The 22547-nt window shown below is 44.4% G+C and overlaps 1 protein-coding gene across 1 annotated transcript in view; it reads right to left on the bottom strand.

The window, feature by feature from the left end:
- Window positions 1-22547, bottom strand: part of LOC120028438 (neural cell adhesion molecule 1-like) — a 145480-nt gene that overhangs the window by 24510 nt on the left and 98423 nt on the right. Inside the window, exons 4-10 of the mRNA XM_038973657.1 lie at window positions 4145-4219; window positions 3574-3783; window positions 2641-2784; window positions 2032-2169; window positions 1747-1864; window positions 801-961; window positions 364-506 (exon numbers count right to left, since the gene is read on the bottom strand). Coding sequence (XP_038829585.1) covers window positions 364-506; window positions 801-961; window positions 1747-1864; window positions 2032-2169; window positions 2641-2784; window positions 3574-3783; window positions 4145-4219 — 989 coding nt within the window. The remainder of the gene's footprint in view (window positions 1-363; window positions 507-800; window positions 962-1746; window positions 1865-2031; window positions 2170-2640; window positions 2785-3573; window positions 3784-4144; window positions 4220-22547) is intronic.

Consider the following 22547-nt stretch of genomic DNA (forward strand, 5'->3'; position numbering starts at 1 on the left):
GCTGCTATAGGGAGTAGGGACATAGGTCTAAGCTGCTATAGGGACATAGGTCTAAGCTGCTATAGGGACATAGGTCTAAGCTGCTATAGGGACATAGGTCTAAGCTGCTATAGGGAGTAGGGACATAGGTCTAAGCTGCTATAGGGACATAGGTCTAAGGTTAGATGGTAACTAGGTAGCTACTAGGTAGTAATATGAACTTCTATTAGCTAGCTGCTGCTCTGGCGCCATACTTAATTAGCAGAGATGAACCTGGCTAAGGGAGCCTTGCCATGTTTAAGTGAAACACATCCCCTGAGTGTCCCTTTGCAGTGGGGACACAGCCCCAGGCTGGCTTCTCTGTGTGGGCTGCCTCTACTGTACCTGCTCTCCCTCAGTGAAGGGGCGCAGGCCAAAGCTCCAGTTGATGGTGGGGGTGGGGTCCCCTGACGCCTCACAGGTCAGAGTCACCTGCTCCTCCATCTCAGACGTGCTCTGGTTCAGCAGGAAGGTGATCTTAGGTTTCACTGTAGCAAAGGCAGACACACACAGAGCCATTATAACCAACCTGCAGTGACACTCACCTGTATGACCTACAGTATAGCTACATTCACAGTATGCAATCCCATAGTGACATCAATCACCTGCCAGATCTGATGATAGTACTTAATACCTAGAGTTATAATCACAACATAACCCCCAAAATAATCCAATGTTAAAATCCTCCCACTGTGAATAAATATAGACAAACCATGATTAACCATCACAAACCCGTCACATAGTCAATCATCTGTCAGCACCAAGTGAGAGGAGTCCCTCACCAAACACTCTAAGGCTGACTTCCTGTTCGCTCTCCCCAGCCTTGTTCTTAGCAATGCAGGTGTACTCTCCCTCATCCAGCTTGGCCACCTCCACGATGGTCATCTCTGAACCGTCCTCATTAAAGCTGTACTTGTCTCCTGACTCCAGAAGAACACTGGCCCTGCGGGAGAGAAAGGGAAAAACACACACACACACTGATTATTCTGATTACAATCAGCTTTTGTGAAACGAAGAGAATCGGATTTGACGACACAACTAAAATAAGTCTGCTGCTAACTACGCTTGATGAGAATTTTTATCTAATAAATAAATAACTTCCAAACAAGTATGTTTCCCTCTGTGAAGTAGGTCAAACAGACTTAATTCAAATTATCTCAATTCATTGTTTATCAAAATAATGTGTCAGTGTGACATTGAATCGCTATTTCCGATTGAATGACATTGAATATTTTTAATCCAGTCTTCAATCATGATCTCTATAGTCTATACCAGAGAGCTATTTATTTATTGGCACTGACAATGACCCCTAGGCTCAAGGTTTGACCACAGATAATTACATTGTGGCCTCTTGGACCTTGAGCGGGAGAGAGAGATTTTGAGATTGAGGGCAAAGCTTTCACCTTGACTGCTGAGTTAAAATAGCTCTTCCCCCTTTACCTAAGACTCAACCCCAAAGACAAGTGTCACATGGAGTTCACACCAGTCCTTTCCCTCACCTAGCAACAAGGGGAACAGCTCTAACTCTTCTAAGAAGGTGAGAGCAACACACTACACTGCCAACAGAAAACCAAGGGCAGGGGACTCGCATCACTCGCATTGGTGTTGGTAGCCTATGAGTTCCATGGTCAGATGGACATCTGCAAAACACTGGTTAGTGGTATATCAGTCTACCAGCCTTGAGTGTGTGCGTGTGCGCGTGAGAGAGAGTATGTGCTCCAGTCTTACCGTGCCCAGGTCACCATGGGCTCTGGGTATCCATCAGCTGCACAGGTCAACATGGCAGACTGGCCCACGCCTGCTGTGGCATTCACCTCCGACTGCCACACCCGGATGGTAGGGAGCACTGAGGGAGGGACATTAACACACCTGAGACCAAGTTATTACAGCTGAAATCCAGCCCACAGTCATCTGCTGTCTAGGATGTTGATAGATGACTTAACACCACAAAATGGTGTCAAAACCATGAATAAACTGACAAGGGAATAGAGCGGGAAGAAGAAGTGGGCTGACCGTTGACGATGACCCTAATGATCTTGAGGTCAATCTCTCCCCGGGCCATGAGGCGGCCCTCACAGGTGTACGACCCCTCGTCTGTCTTCTTGATGCCTCGGATCTGCAGGTGGTTGTTGGGCAGGATCTTAAAGCGGACTGAGAGAAGGATCAAATCAGAATTCAATTGTAATGTATAAGTATTCTGATTGAGGGATAGAAAGGGCTTTTCAGACGGAGACCCCTTAACACAAAATCTCACTTTCTATGTAAATTCTTTAATTAAAGTGTTTAAACAGTTTCATACCCACCAGTTATAATATTTGTCAAAGAATTGCTCAAATGGAACACTGTCTGACAGCTGGATAGGGACTTTTCTGGCATGGTTGAGTAACAACGGGTGACAAGGCTGACAGTCAAAGAGGGGGGGGGGAGTGGAAAAAGGAAAGAGCAAAAATGTAGGAACCCTTTAGCATTACACAATTCTGATAACTTTACCGAAATTCACAGGTTTTCCACAAAGCAGGAAATCCTGATTCCTTCAAATGGGATTTCTGGAAAACATGGGCATTTGGGGAAAGTTACTAGAATTGTGCAATCCTACTCCAGGCTAAATGGCATCTATCTCACCATCCTTCTCCATCTGAATCTTAGCTCCTTTGTGTTTCCAGATGATGGTGGGGGGCGGGGAGCTGATGACGTCACAGATGATGTTGGCGTTGTCCCCTTCATTGAACTCTTGGGGGGAGGGGGCGTTCTTGAAGATGATCCTTTCTACAAGACAAAATACAAGAATGTTAGTCAACCATTTAAAACCATGAAGAACATAATGCCTGTGTCTCAAATGGCACCCTATTCCCTACATGGTGTACTAGTTTTGACCAGGGCCCATAGGGTGCACTACATAGAGAATAGGGTGCTATTTGAGACGTAGCAATGGGTTCATTTAACTGTTTCCCCTACACCTCAGCCTCTTAACTGCCTTTATTCTAAACACATTAGCATGTTGTGCCTAGTGGGAAACCATAAAGGGTTTATATGATGGACTGCTGATGCTTGGCAGTGTTTAGCTATAGAAACCATTAGTCAGAAGACATGCACAACAGACATTAGGCCTTGTCTTAATGGGCTTTGGAGGGGTTTATTGAACTGATGAAAAATCCATCTCCAGCTGAAAAACAGAAAATAAAGATATTTTTCCCTCAAGCCCTCAATATCAAGTTAGAGCGTTTCCTTCATAACTATACTGAAGGTTAAGAACATTTCAGCTTAGGGTTCTTAATATAACAATTTAACGCTCTGTGAACAGGACATCCCCCTGAGTTTTTATACTATGTCATAATGCAAACACACACTGGTTTTGAAAGGGACAGCCTGTGTACCAAATGGCACCCTATTCCCTAAATAGTACACTACTTTAGACCAGGGCCAATGGGACTCTGGTCAAAAGTAGTGCACTATATAGGGAATAGGCACTTGTCAAAAGTAGTGAACCTTATAGGGAGGGATTAGGTTGCCCTTTTGGACACATCCCTAGAGAATAAAGAAGGAGAAGCAGCTTACGGTAGAACTTGACGTTGACGGTGGCTTCTGCTGACTGGTCTCCGTTGGTGGCCAGACACTTGTAGGTTCCAGCGCTCTCCACCCCGGCCTTGTAGAGTGTGAGGGTGGACGAGGACTCGTCGTTTCGGGTTACGGTGATCTCTGGTTTGTTGGGCTCTATCTTCTCCCCGCTCGGCGAATACCAGTCAATCTCCTTTGCTACCCCAACAACTGCACAGAGACAAGAGACGGTTACATGTGTTTGTTTTTGTATCTAACTAGAATCATTACGATTAAACATTTAGCTATCACAATGTTGAATCTCTAAACGAGACAAATAAAGAGCCAAAAAGAAGGCTATCAACCTAGGAAACAACCTATACACCTTATTAGGAAAGAGTACTCTCTTATCCTAGAGAAGGTTACAGCTACCTTGTTCCTGTCTAGTGGCCTGACAACTGTGGTCTACACACAGCATATCAGGACAGGACACAAAAGGTCACAGTGTATAATCAGTACTGCACAATGGGATCCAAACAATTCCAAAGAGACAGTAGTCTACTACAGAATAATGATAGAGGGGCAAGCTTACTTTCACACAGAAAGAACTTGGACTCTCCGACACTGATCTCTCCCTGGGTGGGGGTGATCTCCACTTCCAGACAAACTGAGAAGAGAACAAAATAGGGACATTAGACAGAGGAGTACTTGGAAGCAATGTTAAGTTTGTGTGTGTGTGTGTGTGTGTGTGTGTGTGTGTGTGTGTGTGTGTGTGTGTGTGTGTGTGTGTGTGTGTGTGTGTGTGTGTGTGCTTGTGTGTGTGTAGAGAGAACATTTCATTAATGACATATGATATTAAAGCTTATGTCTGCAGCGCTGCTTAAAATATATAATTCAGGCACTGTGCCTATGTCTCTCAGTGTTCTTCATTCACTCCTTAGCAGTAGTGTCTTTATCCTCTCTGCTAGCACAGCAGCCTGTCATTATGGAAACCACCAGTTCTGCCACAGCTTTTCATGGCAAACACACTAGGAAGTTAGTTGGCTTTATTACTGCAATCACATGGACATAGGCTACCTCTCTGGTTCACCTGGGGTAAGTTCCAAATGGCACCCTATTCCCTATATAGCGCACTAGATTCTTAGAAAAAGGGTTCCAAAAGGGTTCTTCGGTTGTGTCACGCCCTGACCGTAGAGATCTTTTTATTCTCTATGTTTGGTTGGTCAGGGTGTGACTCGGGTGGGAAACTCTATGTTCTTTGTTTCTATGTTTTGGCCGGGTATGGTTCTCAATCAGGGACAGCTGTCTATCGTTGTCTCTGATTGAGAATCATACTTAGGCAGCCTTTTTTCCTTTTGGTATTTGTGGGTAGTTGTCTTTGTTAGCGGCATTATTGCCTAAGTAAGCTTCACGGTCGTTTCCTTGTTCTTTGTTTTGTTGGCGACATTTATCAATAAAAGAAATGTACGCTCACCATGCTGCACCTTGGTCCGGTCATTTCCACGACGACAGCGATCGTGACAGGTTGTCCTCATAGAATAACCATTTTTGGTTCCAGATTCAACCCTTTTAGGTTCCATTTAGAACACTCTGCGGAAAGGGTTCTCTAAATGGAAACGAAAAGGGTTCTACCTGTAACCAAAAAGGGTTCTCCTATGGGAACACCCGAAGAACCCTTTTAGGTTCTAGATAGCACCTTTTGACCAGGGCTCGTAGCTCTGGTCAAAAGTAGTGCACTACATAGGGAATAGGGTGGCATTTGGGACGCTGGCCTGGACGCCTCTACAGCAGCAACATCCTACTGTACACCATGCTCGGATGAACCAGTAGAAAACATATGAAATGGTAAACAAAACACAGCAAAGAGAGAACTGGCTGCAGAGAGAAAGTACTTCGTCCATGCCTGAGGTGATACAGTAGCCTCCATCTCAGCATGCAGGTAGGTAGGTAAGGTTCTACTGCTCTTATTGACAGTGGAGCAGCCAAGGGGGAGAAAAAAATCAATCGTTTCAATCACAACACAGAAATCTATTCCAAGCCATGGCTCAGGCCTCAGAGAAGCACCTCTGGCAGATCGATTGAGACTTTATTTTATTGAATGGTAAGACCACAGTAAGACTATGCACTTGGCTGACACCTGCAGAGTAAAGCCTTGTTCACACAGGTAGTTTGAAGTGACTCAAATCCATTTTCTTTGCATATCCTATTAGAAACTCATATTTTTCCTGCAGTCAAAACAGGCAAAAAGCACATGGAATCAGATGTTTCAAACCACATTTCAAACCACCTTCCTAGGTTTGAAATCAGATATAAATCAGATTCCTGGCCATGTGACCTTTGTCTGAACGGTCATATCTGATTTATCTGCCCTTAAGTGATATCTAGACTGTTATTTGGTATATCTTGTTGCTTTGTAGCTACACTGTTGACAGTTTGACAAGAACATGTGGTAGCTAACTAGCTTGTTAATTGTTTACAAACAATGAGGGAATGTGCTAGCAGGCTAAACAGCTACCTAGTTAGCTAGTTGACTGCTGTGGCTAGCCAAAACCGACTCGTTTTGAAAGTTGCATCATCTTATCATTTGAGGCTTTAAAAATTTTCTTACACTACGATTTCGAACATTCAAAGCAACAGGGAGACTTCCATGGCAGGCATTGTTGTCACCTTAGCTTGCTAGATGCTACACTACAACTTCTGAGTGCACACAAACTCGCCACTACTATGTCAACTAGCGTAGCCATGTCAGTCTGAACACATAAATCCGATTCAGTCACTTGTAACTTGCTGTTTGAACAGTCAGAATACCAGAACAGATTTGAAAAACAAAACTGATTTGAGCATTAAGGCCTGTAGTGTGAACAAGGCTTTAAAGACAAGGGAATACAGATCAACCATCTCCCTAGTGATAGTAATGTGCTGAGAAGATTGGGCAAACCCCTTACTGAAGGACTGCAGCATATTTTATAATTTTGTACCTTTATTTAACTAAGCAAGTCAGTTAAGAACAAATTATTATTTACAATAACGGCCTACCCCGGCCAAACCTGGACGACGCTGGGCCAATTGTGCGCCGCCCTATGGGACTCCCAATCACGACCGGATGTGATACAGCCTGGATATCAATCTGTATTTGTTGGACATTTCCTATAAAATATCTGATTGCATCAGAGGTGATTGATGTGAGATGTTATCTACCAACCATATAAGCCAAATTCATCAACCCAGAGAAATAACATTCTGGAAATGGCACTTCTAATTTGTAACACTGTCAACTCAGCTCTGATATCAGATTTATAGACCTCCAGATAACGAAGAACCATACATCATCAGATTGGGCTAGTTATCACAAAGTATCCTGGAATCGTTAAGACAACGAGCGGCATAAAAGCAAACTGGTTACACAAACTGTGTAGCCTAGCCTTGGAAGAACCTTGTGCCAATCAACTTCATATCAATTCTATGGGGAAAACACCCTACTTATAACGCAGCTTTCAGTATGATGAATCCCATGGGTAATTCTCACCCTTGGAAGAAGAACTTAAGACGCATCAAAATTTGTGTCTTGCAGACTTGTTTACGTGCTGCTGTGCGTTGTGTTGCTAACCTTACTTTGCTACCTGACAACTTTACGGTTTTTACTTTTTAATTACCGTTTATATTTTGTTTTTTTCCCTCACTCAACCTTTTTTTCATTCATCTTTTTCACTCCGGACAGTTTATCTGGACATGGTTCGTCAGGACCTCCAACAGCCGAAGCTAAGTAGTAACATTAACATGATGCCATCTAATTGCAGTCGCTGTACTCATAATATACAGGAGAACGATCGCCTTACGGCGAGGATAGCTGTGCTACAAGCCCAGCTTCAGACGCAATCGTTAGGCAAGGGTAACTTCAGTGTAGGAAAGGATGAAACAGCGTCTGTGCCACCATTAAGTACAGATAGTAGTATAAATCCCCTCAAACAGTCCCCGCAGCCGGACAACTTTCTCATAGCTTCTGGAGGGTAATGCTGTAGGAATGCTCAACCGGTGTCGCTCATTCAGCCGACAGAAACTTTCAACCGGTTCTCCCCATTAAGCAGCGAATCAGAGTCCGAGCCTTCTCTGGTCTCTACTCCTCCCGTTACGGGGTCTGAGACGCCGATGCCTCCCACCATTAGCTCTGACAAATTGAAAACTCTAGTCATTGGCGACTCCATTACCCGCAGTATTAGACTTAAAACGAATCATCCAGCGATCATACACTGTTTACTAGGGGGCAGGGCTACCGACAATAAGGCTAATCTGAAGATGGTGCTGGCTAAAGCTAAAACTGGTGAGTGTAGAGAGTACAGGGATATTGTTATCCACGTCGGCACCAACGATGTTAGGATGAAACAGTCAGAGGTCACCAAGCGCAACATAGCTTCAGCGTGTAAATCAAGTAGAAAGATGTGTCGGCATCGAGTAATTGTCTCTGGCCCCCTCCCAGTTAGGGGGAGTGATGAGCTCTACAGCAGAGTCTCACAACTCAATCGCTGGTTGAAAACTGTTTTCTGCCCCTCCCAAAAGATAGAATTTGTAGATAATTGGCCCTCATTCTGGGACTCACCCACAAACAGGACCAAGCCTGGCCTGTTGAGGAGTGACGGACTCCATCCTAGCTGGAGGGGTGCTCTCATCTTATCTACGAACATAGATAGGGCTCTATCTCCCCTAGCTCCACAATGAAATAGGGTGCAGGCCAGGCAGCAGGCTGTTAGCCAGCCTGCCAGCTTAGTGGAGTCTGCCACTAGCACAGTCAGTGTAGTCAGCTCAGCTATCCCCATTGAGACCGTGTCTGTGCCTCGACCTGGGTTGGGCAAAACTAAACATAGTGGTGTTCGCCTTAGCAATCTCACTGGAATAAAGACCTCCTCCATTCCTGTCATTATTGAAAGAAATTGTGATACCTCACATCTGTAATAAATACCATTTAAAATAACACAAGCATATTGCTATTACATTGTTATAACTAACTTCTTTCTAAGCAGGGTTTCTCACACACCCAAGGACAGAGGGCTGACGTAAACCTTTCATAAACACTGATAAGAAAATGGTGCTTGGGTCCGCATTTCACGAAATAATGAGACACACACATACTCAAGGACAGAGGGCTGACTACGCACACACAAAATCTCCTGTTTAGCTGAACATTTGATAACAAAGAACTTTTGCTATAAGACTCAGAAGGATGACGCCCAGCTCATCAGGACCAATCTGAGAAGACAACAACCTGTCCAGAACCAACCAGAGGACAAGAACTTCCAGACTCAACCTACTTTCTATCTTTGTATAAAATGTCTATGCACTCTGTTATCTGGGCTTCTTTCGGATAGTTCCATTTGAGCTTGATGAAAGGGTCCGTGCACGCTATTTCAGATATCTTTACCTCTGAATAAATTGCATTTAATTAAACCTCATCCACCCTGTCCAGAGTCTCTACTTCGTCTCAGTTCTCCAGTAAACATGTTTTATCAACACATCTCAAAATAGGGCTACTTAATGTTAGATCCCTCACTTCCAAGGCAGTTATAGTCAATGAACTAATCACTGATCATAATCTTGATGTTATTGGCCTGACTGAAACATTGCTTAAGCCTGATGAATTTACTGTGTTAAATGAGGCTTCACCTCCTAGTTACACTAGGGACAATATCCCCAGCGCATCCCGCAAAGGCGGAGGTGTTGCTAACATTTACGGTAGCAAATTTCAATTTACAAAAAACCCCCCGAAGTTTTAGTCTTTCGAGCTTCTAGTCATGAAATCTATGCAGCCTACTCAATCACTTTTTATAGCTACTGTTTACAGGCCTCCTGGGCCATATACAGCATTCCCCACTAAGTTCCCTAAATTCATATCGGACCTTATAGTCATAGCAGATAATATTCACATTTTTGGTGACTTTAATATTCACATGGAAAAGTCCACAGACCCACTCCAAAAGGCTTTCGGAGCTATCATCGACTCAGTGGGTTTTGTCCAACATGTCTCCGGACCTACTCAATGCCACAGTCATACTCTGGACCTAGTTTTGTCCCATGGAATAATGTTTTTCCTCATAATCCTGGATTATCGGACCACCATTTTATTACGTTTGCAATCGCAACAAATAATCTGCTCAGACCCCAACCAAGGAGCATCAAAAGTCGTGCTATAAATTCTCAGACAACCCAAAGATTCCTTGATGCCCTTCCAGACAAAAATCAGTTAACCACCTAACTGAGGAACTCAATTTAACCTTACGCAATACCTTAGATGCAGTTGCACCCCTAAAAACGAAAAACATTTGTCATAAGAAACTAGCTCCCTGGTATACAGAAAATACCCGAGCTCTGAAGCAAGCTTCCAGAAAATTGGAACGGAAATGGCGCCACTTCAAACTGGAAGTCTTCCGACTAGCTTGGAAAGACAGTACCGTGCAGTACCAAGCGGCCTCACTGCTGCTCGATCATCCTATTTTTCCAACTTAATTGAGGAAAATAAGAACAATCCTGTCACGCCCTGACCATAGAGAGCCCTTGGTTCTCTATGGTGTAGTCGGTCAGGGCGTGACTAGGGGGTGTTCTAGCTCAATATTTCTATGTTGGTGTTTTGTGTGATTCCCAATTAGAGGCAGCTGGTAATCATTGCCTCTAATTGGGGATCATATTTAGGTAGCCATTTTTCCCACCTGTGTTTGTGAGATATTATTTGTGTTTGTGCTTGTAGCACCACTGAGGTTACGTATTTTTTGCTTGTTTATTGTTTTTTGAGAAGTTTCACTGCAAATAAAGATGTGGAACTCAACACACGCTGCGCCTTGGTCCCGTCCTTATTACGAACGTGACAGAATATCCCACCAAGCAAGGACCAAGCAGCGTGTGACGGAGGTAAAGGAGTTTTGGACCTGGGAAGAAATTATGGGAGGTTGTGAGACCCTTCCTTGGAAGGAGACACCAAGGAAGGTGGAAGGACAGCGACGACGCCGGGGATCGCGGCCACAGAAACCCCAAGATTTTTGGGGGGCGGGCACGAGGGGTGGTCGGTGGAGCAGCGGAGAGTGGAAGAGCGGGTCATCAGTCCGGTGCCATCTGTGCCAGCTCCACGTACTCACCCTGAAGAGCCAGAGACTGTCAGGGAGGTGATGGAGAAGTTGGGAGAGAGAAAGATGAGAGAAATGTTATGTAGGTGTGTTCTGCAAGGCATCTGGAGTCCTGTGCCAGCTCCCCGCACTAGCCCTGAAGTGCGTGTCACCAGTCCGGTGCCACCTGTGCCGGCTCCAGGCACCAGGCCTCCAGTGCGTCTCCCCAGCCCGGAGTCTTCCTCTGCGCCGGTGCCCAGTCCAGGCGCGGCGTCCAACCCAGCTCCTAGGCCGGAGCCTTCCTCTGAGCCGATGCCCAGTTCAAGCACGGCATCCAGTCCCGCTCCAAGGCCGGAGCCTTCCTCTGCGCCGGTGCCCAGTCCAGGCACGGCGGCCAGCCCAGCTCCAAGGACGGAGCCTTCCTCTGCGCCGGTGCCCAGTCCAGGCACGGCGTCCAGTCCCGCTCCAAGGCCGGAGCCTTCCTCTGCGCCGGTGCCCAGTCCAGGCACGGCGGCCAGCCCAGCTCCAAGGCCGGAGCCTTCCTCTGCGCCGATGCCCAGTCCAGGCACGGCGTCCAACCCAGCTCCAGGGTGCGGAGAGCTTTAGTCCAGGCAAGGCATTCAGCCCGGCGCCATGGCCGGAGCCTTCCTCTGCGCCGGTGCCCAGTCCAGGCACGGCGTTCAGCCTGGCGCCATGGTCAGATCCGGGGTCTGGCTACGACCCGCACCGGAGCCGCCACCGACACTAGTCACCCCCCCCAACCCCCCCATTTGGTTTCAGGTTTTGCGGCCGGAGTCCGCACCTTTGGGGGGGGGGGGGGGGTACTGTATGGTGTAGCAGGTCAGGGTGTGACTAGGGGGTGTTCTAGCTCAATATTTCTATGTTGGTGTTTTGTATGGTTCCCAAATAGAGGCAGCTGGTAATTGTTGCCTCTAATTGGGGATCATATTTAGGTAGCCATTTTTCCCACCTGTGTTTGTGGGATATTATTTGTGCTTGTAGCACCACTGAGGTTACGTTTCGTTGCTTGTTTGTTTTTTGAGAAGTTTCACTGCAAATAAAGATGTGGAACTCAACACACACTGCGCCTTGGTCCCGTCCTTATTACGAACGTGACAAATCCGAAATGTATTTTTGATACTGTCGCAAAGCTAACTAAAAAGCAACATTCCCCAAGAGAGGATGGCTTTCACTTCAGCAGTAATAAATTCATGAACTTCTTTGAGGAAAAGATCATGACCATTAGAAAGCAAATTACGGACTCCTCTTTAAATCTGCGTATTCCTCCAAAGCTGAGTTGTCCTGAGTCTGCACAACTCTGCCAGGACCTAGGATCAAGGGAGACACTCAAGTGTTTTAGTACTATATCTCTTGACACAATGATGAAAATAATCATGGCCTCTAAACCTTCAAGCTGCATACTGGACCCTATTCCAACTAAACTACTGAAAGAGCTGCTTCCTGTGCTTGGCCCTCCTATGTTGAACATAATAAACAGCTCTCTATCCACCGGATGTGTACCAAACTCACTAAAAGTAGCAGTAATAAAGCCTCTCTTGAAAAAGCCAAACCATGACCCAGAAAATATAAAGAACTATCGGCCTATATCGAATCCCCCATTCCTCTCAAAAACATTTGAAAAAGCTATTGCGCAGCAACTCACTGCCTTCCTGAAGACAATGTATACGAAATGCTTCTTGTGAAGCATTTGAAGGTTGTGAAGGTGGTAAATTATCTTTTAATGGCGTCAGACCGAGGCTCTGCATCTGTCCTCGTGCTCCTAGACCTTAGTGCTGCTTTTGATACCATCGATCACCACATTCTTTTGGAGAGAATGGAAACCCATATTGGTCTACACGGACAAGTTCTGGCCTGGTTTAGATCTTATCTGTCGGAAAGATATCAGTTTGTCTCTGTGAATGGTTTGTCCTCTGACAAATCAACTGTACATTTCGGTGTTCCTCAACGTTCCGTTTTAGGACCACTTGTTTTCACTATATATTTTACCTCTTGGGGATGTCATTCGAAAACATAATGTTAACTTTCACTGCTATGCGGATGACACCGGATGTACATTTCAATGAAACATAGTGAAGCCCCAAAATTGCCCTCGCTGGAAGCCTGTGTTTCACACATAAGGAAGTGGATGGCTGCAGACGTGCTACTTTTAAACTCGGACAAAACAGAGATGCTTGTTCTAGGTCCCAAGAAACAAAGAGATCTTCTGTTGAATCTGACAATTAACCTGGATGGTTGTACAGTCGTCTCAAATAAAACTGTGAAGGACCTCGGCATTACTCTGGACCCCGATCTCTCTTTTGACGAACATATCAAGACTGTTTCAAGGACAGCTTTTTTCCATCTACGTAACATTGCAAAAATCGGACAATTTCTGTCCAAAAACGATGCATAAAAATGTATCCATGCTTTTGTTACTTCTAGGTTAGACTACTGCAATGCTCTACTTTCCGGCTACCCAGATAAAACACTAAATTAACTTCAGTTAGTGCTAAATACGGCTGCTAGAATCCTGACTAGAACCAAACAATTTGATCATATTACTCCAGTGCTAGCCTCCCTACACTGGCTTCCTGTTAAGGCAAGGGCTGATTTCAAGGTTTTACTGCTAACCTACAAAGCATTACATGGGCTTGCTCCTACCTATCTTTCCGATTTGGTCCTGCCATACATACCTACACGCACGCTACGGTCACAAGACGCAGGCCTCCTAATTGTCCCTAGAATTTCTAAGCAAACAGCTAGAGGCAGGGCTTTCTCCTATAGAGCTCCATTTTTATGGAATGGTCTGCCTACCCATGTGAGAGATGCAGACTCGGTCTCAACCTTTAAGTCTTTATTGAAGACTCATCTCTTCAGTAGGTCCTATGATTGAGTGTAGTCTATCCCAGGAGTGTGAAGGTGAACAGAAAGGCACTGGAGCCTGCCGGTTCCCCTCTCTCCACTGGGATTCTCTGCCTCGAACCCTATTACAGGGGCTGAGTCACTGGCTTACTGGTGCTCTTCCATGCCGTCCCTAGGAGGGGTGCGTCACTTGAGTGGGTTGAGTCACTGACGTGGTCTTCCTGTCTGGGTTGGCGCCCCCCCCTTGGGTTGTGCCGTGGCGGAGATCTTTGTGGGCTATACTCGGCCTTGTCTCAGGATGGTAAGTTGGTGGTTGAAGATATCCCTCTAGTGGTGTGGGGGCTGTGCTTTGGCAAAGTGGGTGGGGTTATATCCTGCCTGTTTGGCCCTGTCCAGGGGTATCATCGGATGGGGCCACAGTGTCTCCTAACCCCTCCTGTCTCAGCCTCCAGTATTTATGCTGCAGTAGTTTATGTGTCGGGGGGCTAGTGTCAGTCTGTTATATCTGGAGTATTTCTCCTGTCTTATCCGGTGTCCTGTGTGAATTTAAGTATGCTCTCTCTAATTCTCTCTTTCTCTCTCTCGGAGGACCTGAGCCCTAGGACCATGCCTCAGGACTACCTGGCATGATGACTCCTTGTTGTCCCCAGTCCACCTGGCCGTGCTGCTGCTCCAGTTTCAACTGTTCTGCCTGCGGCTATGGAACCCTGACCTGTTCACTGTGATTACTATTATTTGACCATGCTGGTCATTTATGAACATTTGAACATCTTAGCCATGTTCTGTTATAATCTCCACCCGGCACAGCCAGAAGAGGACTGGCCACCCCTCATAGCCTGGTTCCTCTCTAGGTTTCTCCCTAGGTTTTGGCCTTTCTAGGGAGTTTTTCCTAGCCACCGTGCTTCTACACCTGCATTGCTTGCTGTTTGGGGTTTTAGGCTGGGTTTCTGTACAGCACTTTGAGATATCATCTGATGTAAGAAGGGCTATATAAATAAATTTGATTTGATCTAAATCAAATTTACATAGAGCTGTTTGGAAGTAAACAGCATCAAACCAGAAAGTATACTCATAACAAATGTCTGTCTCCATTACACTTCACAGGATAGATTCATACGTTCAGATTTCTCCCACACACCATCAGCACCACCCACTTCTGACTGGAGAAGACAGCCCTCCGAGGCCAGGCAGCTATTGTCTCATTCACGAGCCTTTTGTCTGGTTATCCCGAGTGATGCTGTGAGGAGCCTGGTGAGAGGGCCAATATGATACCTTGTCTGCATCCCAAATAGCCCCCTATTCCCTATGGGCCCTGTTCAACAGTAGTGCACTATATAGGGAATAGGCTGCCATTTGGGACTCAGCCCTGACCTATCAAAAGGGCTCCTGCATTAGCTAGTTTTCTCTGAGGAGCCTCTGTCTGGGCCAGCCCATATGGAAGATACATGGCTATAATGGAGTCTCCACCGCCAAGAATAGCGAGTTCTGGAAGTAGTAATTTCCAATATAGGGCAGGGATAAACATCATAAACCAAGCAAAACTAACCTCAAGTACCAAGCAGTAGATTAAATATGCATGTCCGGTTGGTTTCTGATGGAGAGTGAGACATGTAATCCTTGCCCTTGTGATACATACTGTATCTCTGTGTGCAAACATCTGAGCTTCATATGACCAACAGAGTATTAGCTACAGATGTTCAGTAAGATTAGGTTATCTCACTCTGTCATCCAGTATAAGCACATAGCACGGAATGTCCCATCAAAACAAAAACGACGGTAGCTAGGTATCATGGAGGTTATCCATTTGTGCATGCAAGATTAGCTTGCTTTTGAAATGTAAATAAGCCTAATTGCGGAGGGTATTATTACCAGATGGTTGATATTAAGGATCTGGCTGTCAGGCTGTCTAGGCTGCAGTAGACTGGATTATGGGGAGTCAATTTGCTGAGGCACCCCACAAGGGAAGAATCAGATTTATGAGAGAGATGGGATCAGCCTCTAATACATGAGAAAAGATAGGCTCTAGATACTGTAAGTTATCATAACGCCTGCTCTGACCATGGGAACTTGAAACCAATGTAAGATTGAAAGAGGAGAGCAATTTATAGTTTACAGTAGATAGGGGGCTTTAAGACTAGATCCAAATATATACAGTATACAGTCAATCCCAGTGGCCAGTAGATAAATGTTATCTCACAAACACAGAGAGAGAGAGAGAGAGAGAGAGAGAGAGAGAGAGAGAGAGAGAGAGAGAGAGAGAGAGAGAGAGAGAGAGAGAGAGAGAGAGAGAGAGAGAGAGAGAGAGAGAGAGAGAGAGAGAGAGAGAGAGAGAGAGAGAGAGAGAGAGAGAGAGAGAGAGAGAGAGAGAGAGATGGACTGCTTCAGCAGTGCCAGTGAGTCCCATTATGAATGGCCCAGACAAGCATATCTCCTCTCTGTTTTGCTAGCATTGTTTTTGTATAGAAATAAGATCAGCCCAGCAGCAATGATCAACAGCACAGCAGACTTTAAGCTAAAGAAGGTAACCACTGGAGCTTGTAAAAATGTGTTAGTTTTTTTTGCTCCAAGAAATCAATGATGCCTGTCAGCCTACAGTGTGATACAATAACTCTATGTGATTTAAACAAAAACAAAAAGTCCACTTGCAAGAAATTCATCCCCTTCACAACTGGGCAGTGTATAGTTTGGTTATGGATACTGCCAATGGTTATGTGTATGCTCAATAATCCATTAACAGCTTCCCTCCCTTTCAATACTGTAAGGAAAGACCACTGGAGTGGAGCAGAGAAACTTGTCCAAACTGCCAACATGGAAACAGCATGATAGCACTCCGCCTCAACATTATTAATCTACTAAAAGCAACTGTTATAAGATTATTCATGCGTAACAACACTTTTCATCTCCTGCTGCATGGACTACATGGCAAACACACGGCGACGACAGAATAATAGCACTAGTGCTGTCACGATACCAACATTTTACTAATGATGTGATACCAGGCCAAATAGCCGGATACCGAGTTGTATAGAGATACCACGAAGGGAGGTGGATCAGCGGCCTAGCGTCCTGTTCGCCCCGTTTTCTAAACGTTCTGCGCATGTGCTACTAAAAAACCTATCGCTGAAATTCACATTGAATACATCACATTGAATGTAACTTCACATTATTCAGTGGACAATAGAATACTGCAGAGAATAGCTGATTTGTTCATATTTGTAAAAGCCTACCTGTGATTTGACTGGAGGAATGGGAGGAAGGAATATACAGTACATGCATAATGATCTGTATGTCATTGTGGAAGTAAGGGGGAAACACTGCAAAATGATCTGCATGTCATTGTGGAAGTAAGGGGGAAACACTGCAAAATGATCTGCATGTCATTGTGACAGTAAGGGGGAAACACTGCATAATGATCTGCATGTCATTGTGACAGTAAGAAGAAAACACTGCATAATGATCTGCATGTCATTGTGGCAGTAAGAAGAAAACACTGCATAATGATCTGCATGTCATTGTGGCAGTAAGGGGAACACACTGCATAATGATCTGCATGCCATTGTGGCAGTAAGGAGAAAACACTGCATAATGATCTGCATGTCATTGTGGCAGCAAGGGGAAAACACTGCATAATGATCTGCATGTCATTGTGGCAGTAAGGGGGAAACACAGCATAATGATCTGCATGTCATTGTGGCAGTAAGAAGAAAATACTGCATAATGATCTGCATGGCATTGTGGCAGTAAGAAGAAAATACTGCATAATGATCTGCATGTCATTGTGGCAGTAAGGGGAAAACACTGCATAATGATCTGCATGTCATTGTGGCAGTAAGGGGGAAACACTGGATAATGATCTGCATGTCATTGTGGCAGTAAGAAGAAAACACTGCATAATGAGCTGCATGTCATTGTGCCAGTAAGGGGGAAACACTGCATAATGATCTGCATGTCATTGTGGCAGTAAGGAGAAAACACTGCATAATGATCTGCATGTCATTGTGGCAGTAAGGGGAAAACACTGCATAATGATCTGCATGTCATTGTGGCAGTAAGGGGGAAACACTGGATAATGATCTGCATGTCATTGTGGCAGTAAGAAGAAAACACTGCATAATGAGCTGCATGTCATTGTGCCAGTAAGGGGGAAACACTGCATAATGATCTGCATGTCATTGTGGCAGTAAGGAGAAAACACTGCATAATGATCTGCATGTCATTGTGGCAGTAAGGGGAAAACACTGCATAATGATCTGCATGTCATTGTGGCAGTAAGAAGAAAACACTGCATAATGAGCTGCATGTCATTGTGGCAGTAAGGGGTAAACACGGCATAATGATGTGCATGTCATTGTGCCAGTAAGGGGGAAACACTGCATAATGATCTGCATGTCATTGTGCCACTAAGGGGGAAACACTGCATAATGATCTGCATGTCATTGTGGCAGTAAGAAGAAAACACTGCATAATGATCTGCATGTCATTGTGCCAGTAAGGGGGAAACACTGCATAATGATCTGCATGTCATTGTGGCAGTAAGGAGAAAACACTGCATAATGATCTGCATGTCATTGTGGCAGTAAGGGGAAAACACTGCATAATGATCTGCATGTCATTGTGGCAGTAAGAAGAAAACACTGCAAAATGATCTGCATGTCATTGTGGCAGTAAGTAGAAAACACTGCATAATGATCTGCATGTCATTGTGGCAGTAAGGAGAAAACACTGCATAATGATTGCATGTCATTGTGGCAGTAAGGGGTAAACACGGCATAATGATGTGCATGTCATTGTGCCAGTAAGGGGGAAACACTGCATAATGATCTGCATGTCATTGTGCCAGTAATGGAGAAACACTGCATAATGATCTGCATGTCATTGTGCCAGTAAGGGGGAAACACTGCATAATGATCTGCATGTCATTGTGGCAGTAAGAAGAAAACACTGCACAATGATCTGCATGTCATTGTGCCAGTAAGGGGCAAACACTGCATAATGATCTGCATGTCATTGTGGCAGTAAGGAGAAAACACTGCATAATGATCTGCATGTCATTGTGGCAGTAAGAAGAAAACACTGCATAATTATCTGCATGTCGTTGTGACAGTATGGGGAAAAACACCGCATAATGATCTGCATGTCATTGTGCCAGTAAGGAGGAATCACTGCATAATGATCTGCATGTCATTGTGGCAGTAAGAAGAAAACACTGCATAATGATCTGCATGTCATTGTGGCAGTAAGAAGAAACACTGCATAATGATCTGCATGTCATTGTGGCAGTAAGGGGAACACACTGCATAATGATCTGCATGTCATTGTGGCAGTAAGGAGAAAACACTGCATAATGATCTGCATGGTATTGTGGCAGTAAGGGGAACACACTGCATGTCATTGTGGCAGTAAGGGGAACACACTGCATAATGAGCTGCATGTCATTGTGGCAGTAAGAAGAAAACACTGCATAATGATCTGCATGTCATTGTGGCAGTAAGGGAAACACACTGCATAATGATCTGCATGTCATTGTGGCAGTAAGGGGGAAACACTGCATAATGATCTGCATATCATTGTGGCAGTAAGAAGAAAACACTGCATAATGATCTGCATGTCATTGTGGCAGTAAGGGGAACACACTGCATAATGATCTGCATGTCATTGTGGCAGTAAGGGGAACACACTGCATAATGATCTGCATGTCATTGTGGCAGTAAGAAGAAAACACTGCATAATTATCTGCATGTCATTATGGCAGTAAGGGGAACACACTGCATAATGATCTGCATGTCATTGTGGCAGCAAGGGGAACACACTGCATAATGATCTGCATGTCATTGTGGCAGTAAGGAGAAGACACTGCATAATGATCTGCATGTCATTGTGGCAGTAAGGGGAACACACTGCATGTCATTGTGGCAGTAACAGGAACACACTGCATAATGATCTGCATGTCATTGTGCCAGTAAGGGGAAAAACACTGCATAATGATCTGCATGTCATTGTGCCAGTAAGGGGGAAACACTGCATAATGATCTGTATGTCATTGTGGCAGTAAGGGGAACACACTGCATAATGATCTACATGTCATTGTGGCAGTAAGGAGAAAACACTGCATAATGATCTGCATGTCATTGTGGCAGTAAGGGGAACACACTGCATGTCATTGTGGCAGTAAGGGAACACACTGCATAATGATCTGCATGTCATTGTGCCAGTAAGGGGGAAACACTGCATAATGATCTGCATGTCATTGTGCCAGTAAGGGGGAAACACTGCATAATGATCTGCATGTCATTGTGGCAGTAAGAAGAAAACACTGCATAATGATCTGCATGTCATTGTGCCAGTAAGGGGGAAACACTGCATTAAACCTTCTTTACTCTTGACTTAACACAGACACACACACACTCTCTCTGTCTCATAAACACACACACACACACCACTCTCTCTCCCACACATACACACACTGCTCCCAACTTTTAAAATGTTAGGCACCAAACAGAATTTAAGAAGCACCAGAAATAAATGTATTTTTGATATAGTTTAGGCTTAAATTAGGCCTATATGAATCCTACGTTTGAAGCACATCTCATGAGTAGCAGACTTTTTTCCTTTCTTCCTGTGCCAATCACATTTTCCTCAACCTATTGTCAAGTTACCAGGTTGTTAGCTAGCTAGGTAACATTACTGAACAACGTTGTTTTATTATCAAACCAATAATTAGCAACCCAGGATTAGTTTAAAATGGCCCGCGACATGGTTTGTGAAATTATATCAAATGGGTGCAAATACAAATATAAAAAAACAAAGGCATCTCTGGTAATATGGGTCATCATTTTTTTTACTTTTAAGCTAGCGACAATACGTTTTCTTTGCTGAAATTCTGCAAGCATGCCTGTCGAGATTGGTGCTCCATTTTCCCTCTCTGGCACTTAGAGGCTGCATGACAGTGAACTTGCAAAGTCTACTCAGACTGGCCTGTGATCTTATAACAGGAGATTGAATGTATCAACATTGCTCGGTCTGCGCATTGCTCCAATGTAACATGTGTAATTTTAACAACAGAAGACTCATCTGGGTCTGCATCCCTGCTTGCCTTCACGCTAAATTACCTTTTTTTGGAAATGATGGAGGAATAGATGTGCATGAAGACCGGACAGAGAGATGCAGGTGAGTGAGAGCTGGTAGGGAATGCAGCTGGCTGATTACAGCTGCCACACGTGACATGATATGCACATAAAATTGAAGTGGATATTATTGAGCCTGCGCATATAATAAACTAGCGGCTGTTGCTTAAATTCAACTGAATTTGTAAACAAAACTGACTTTATAAACATTTTATAACAGGCACCAGCAGGTTCTTTAGATCAGTAGAAACGGTACTATGGTATTCTAAAATGCTGGTATTATAAGTATCATGATGTTTTAGTACTGTGATATTACCGTGGTACTGGTATAACGTGCAACACTACACTGCACATAGTACCACTACAAAGCACATAGTACCACTACACTGCACATAGTACCACTACACTGCACATAGTACCACTACACTGCACATAGTACCACTACACTGCACATAGTACCACTACACTGCACATAGTACCACTACACTGCACATAGTACCACTACACTGCACATAGTACCACTACACTGCACATAGTACCACTACACTGCACATAGTACCACTACACTGCACATAGTACCACTACACTGCACATAGTACCACTACACTGCACATAGTACCACTACACTGCACATAGTACCACTACAAAGCACATAGTACCACTACACTGCACATAGTACCACTACACTGCACATAGTACCACTACACTGCACATAGTACCACTACACTGCACATAGTACCACTACAAAGCACATAGTACCACTACACTGCACATAGTACCACTACACTGCACATAGTACCACTACACTGCACATAGTACCACTACACTGCACATAGTACCACTACACTGCACATAGTACCACTACACTGCACATAGTACCACTACAAAGCACATAGTACCACTACACTGCACATAGTACCACTACACTGCACATAGTACCACTACACTGCACATAGTACCACTACACTGCACATAGTACCACTACACTGCACATAGTACCACTACACTGCACATAGTACCACTACACTGCACATAGTACCACCCCCAATTCCCCATCACACTAATAGATGTACAGAAACACTGCTGTTGTCTACCCAGAGTTGTGATTTCTCACACATTTAAATACTTCTAAACTGCAAACTCTACTAAGTTCTCAGTTCACAGTAGCTCCACTACATAGAGAGCGATGAATTGAGGGCATACTAATTGTTTTCCTACCAACAGTTCACTTCAAATACATTAAAGTCTACAGACTTCCAGTCATTGTGCTAATGCTAGTTAGCAACTTCCTTCAAACTACGCACATCCATAAAAATGGTATCTACAAGTTCATCTGACTCTGGGGAAGTAGATAAAGGGCCTCATCGCCAAAATCCCAAACTATCCCTTTAATAGGAACCCCCCTTCCATATAAAACAAGAGGCTTGTATTAGGGCCATACCAAGCAATGGATGATTAAAAAGATAAAACCAACCCAGTGAGTCCTCACTGACTGCACTGAAAATACTGTCTGCCTGGCTGATCTAAGATTTCCTTTAAATTGAAAAGGCTTTCATCGCTGTAAATCAGGAGAGCCTTTTCCCATCAGAGAGAGAAATAGAGGGGAAAAGAGAGAGAGATGGAGAGAGGCGTGACGAGAAGGAGTGAGGAGAGAGTGGAGAGAGAGTAGTAAGGAGAGAGGAGTGAGGAAAAGGGAGCGTGCGTGATCTTTGAGACATGTACAACCGATTAGCATTGTTATGGATATAACTGTGTTCATAATGTAATCTAGTATACAAACCCATGGGTAGCATACACATTTTTGGCGATCTAGCCTATCATCAACATAGAAATGAATAATTCTAGTCCTGATCTCCCAGACAACAAATTAAGACTTGTTCTATTGACCCATGTTCACAGACTCTCTGAGAATGTGGAGATGTAG

This window comes from Salvelinus namaycush, chromosome 34, assembly GCF_016432855.1.
Source record: "Salvelinus namaycush isolate Seneca chromosome 34, SaNama_1.0, whole genome shotgun sequence".
Taxonomy (NCBI): Eukaryota; Metazoa; Chordata; class Actinopteri; order Salmoniformes; family Salmonidae; genus Salvelinus; species Salvelinus namaycush.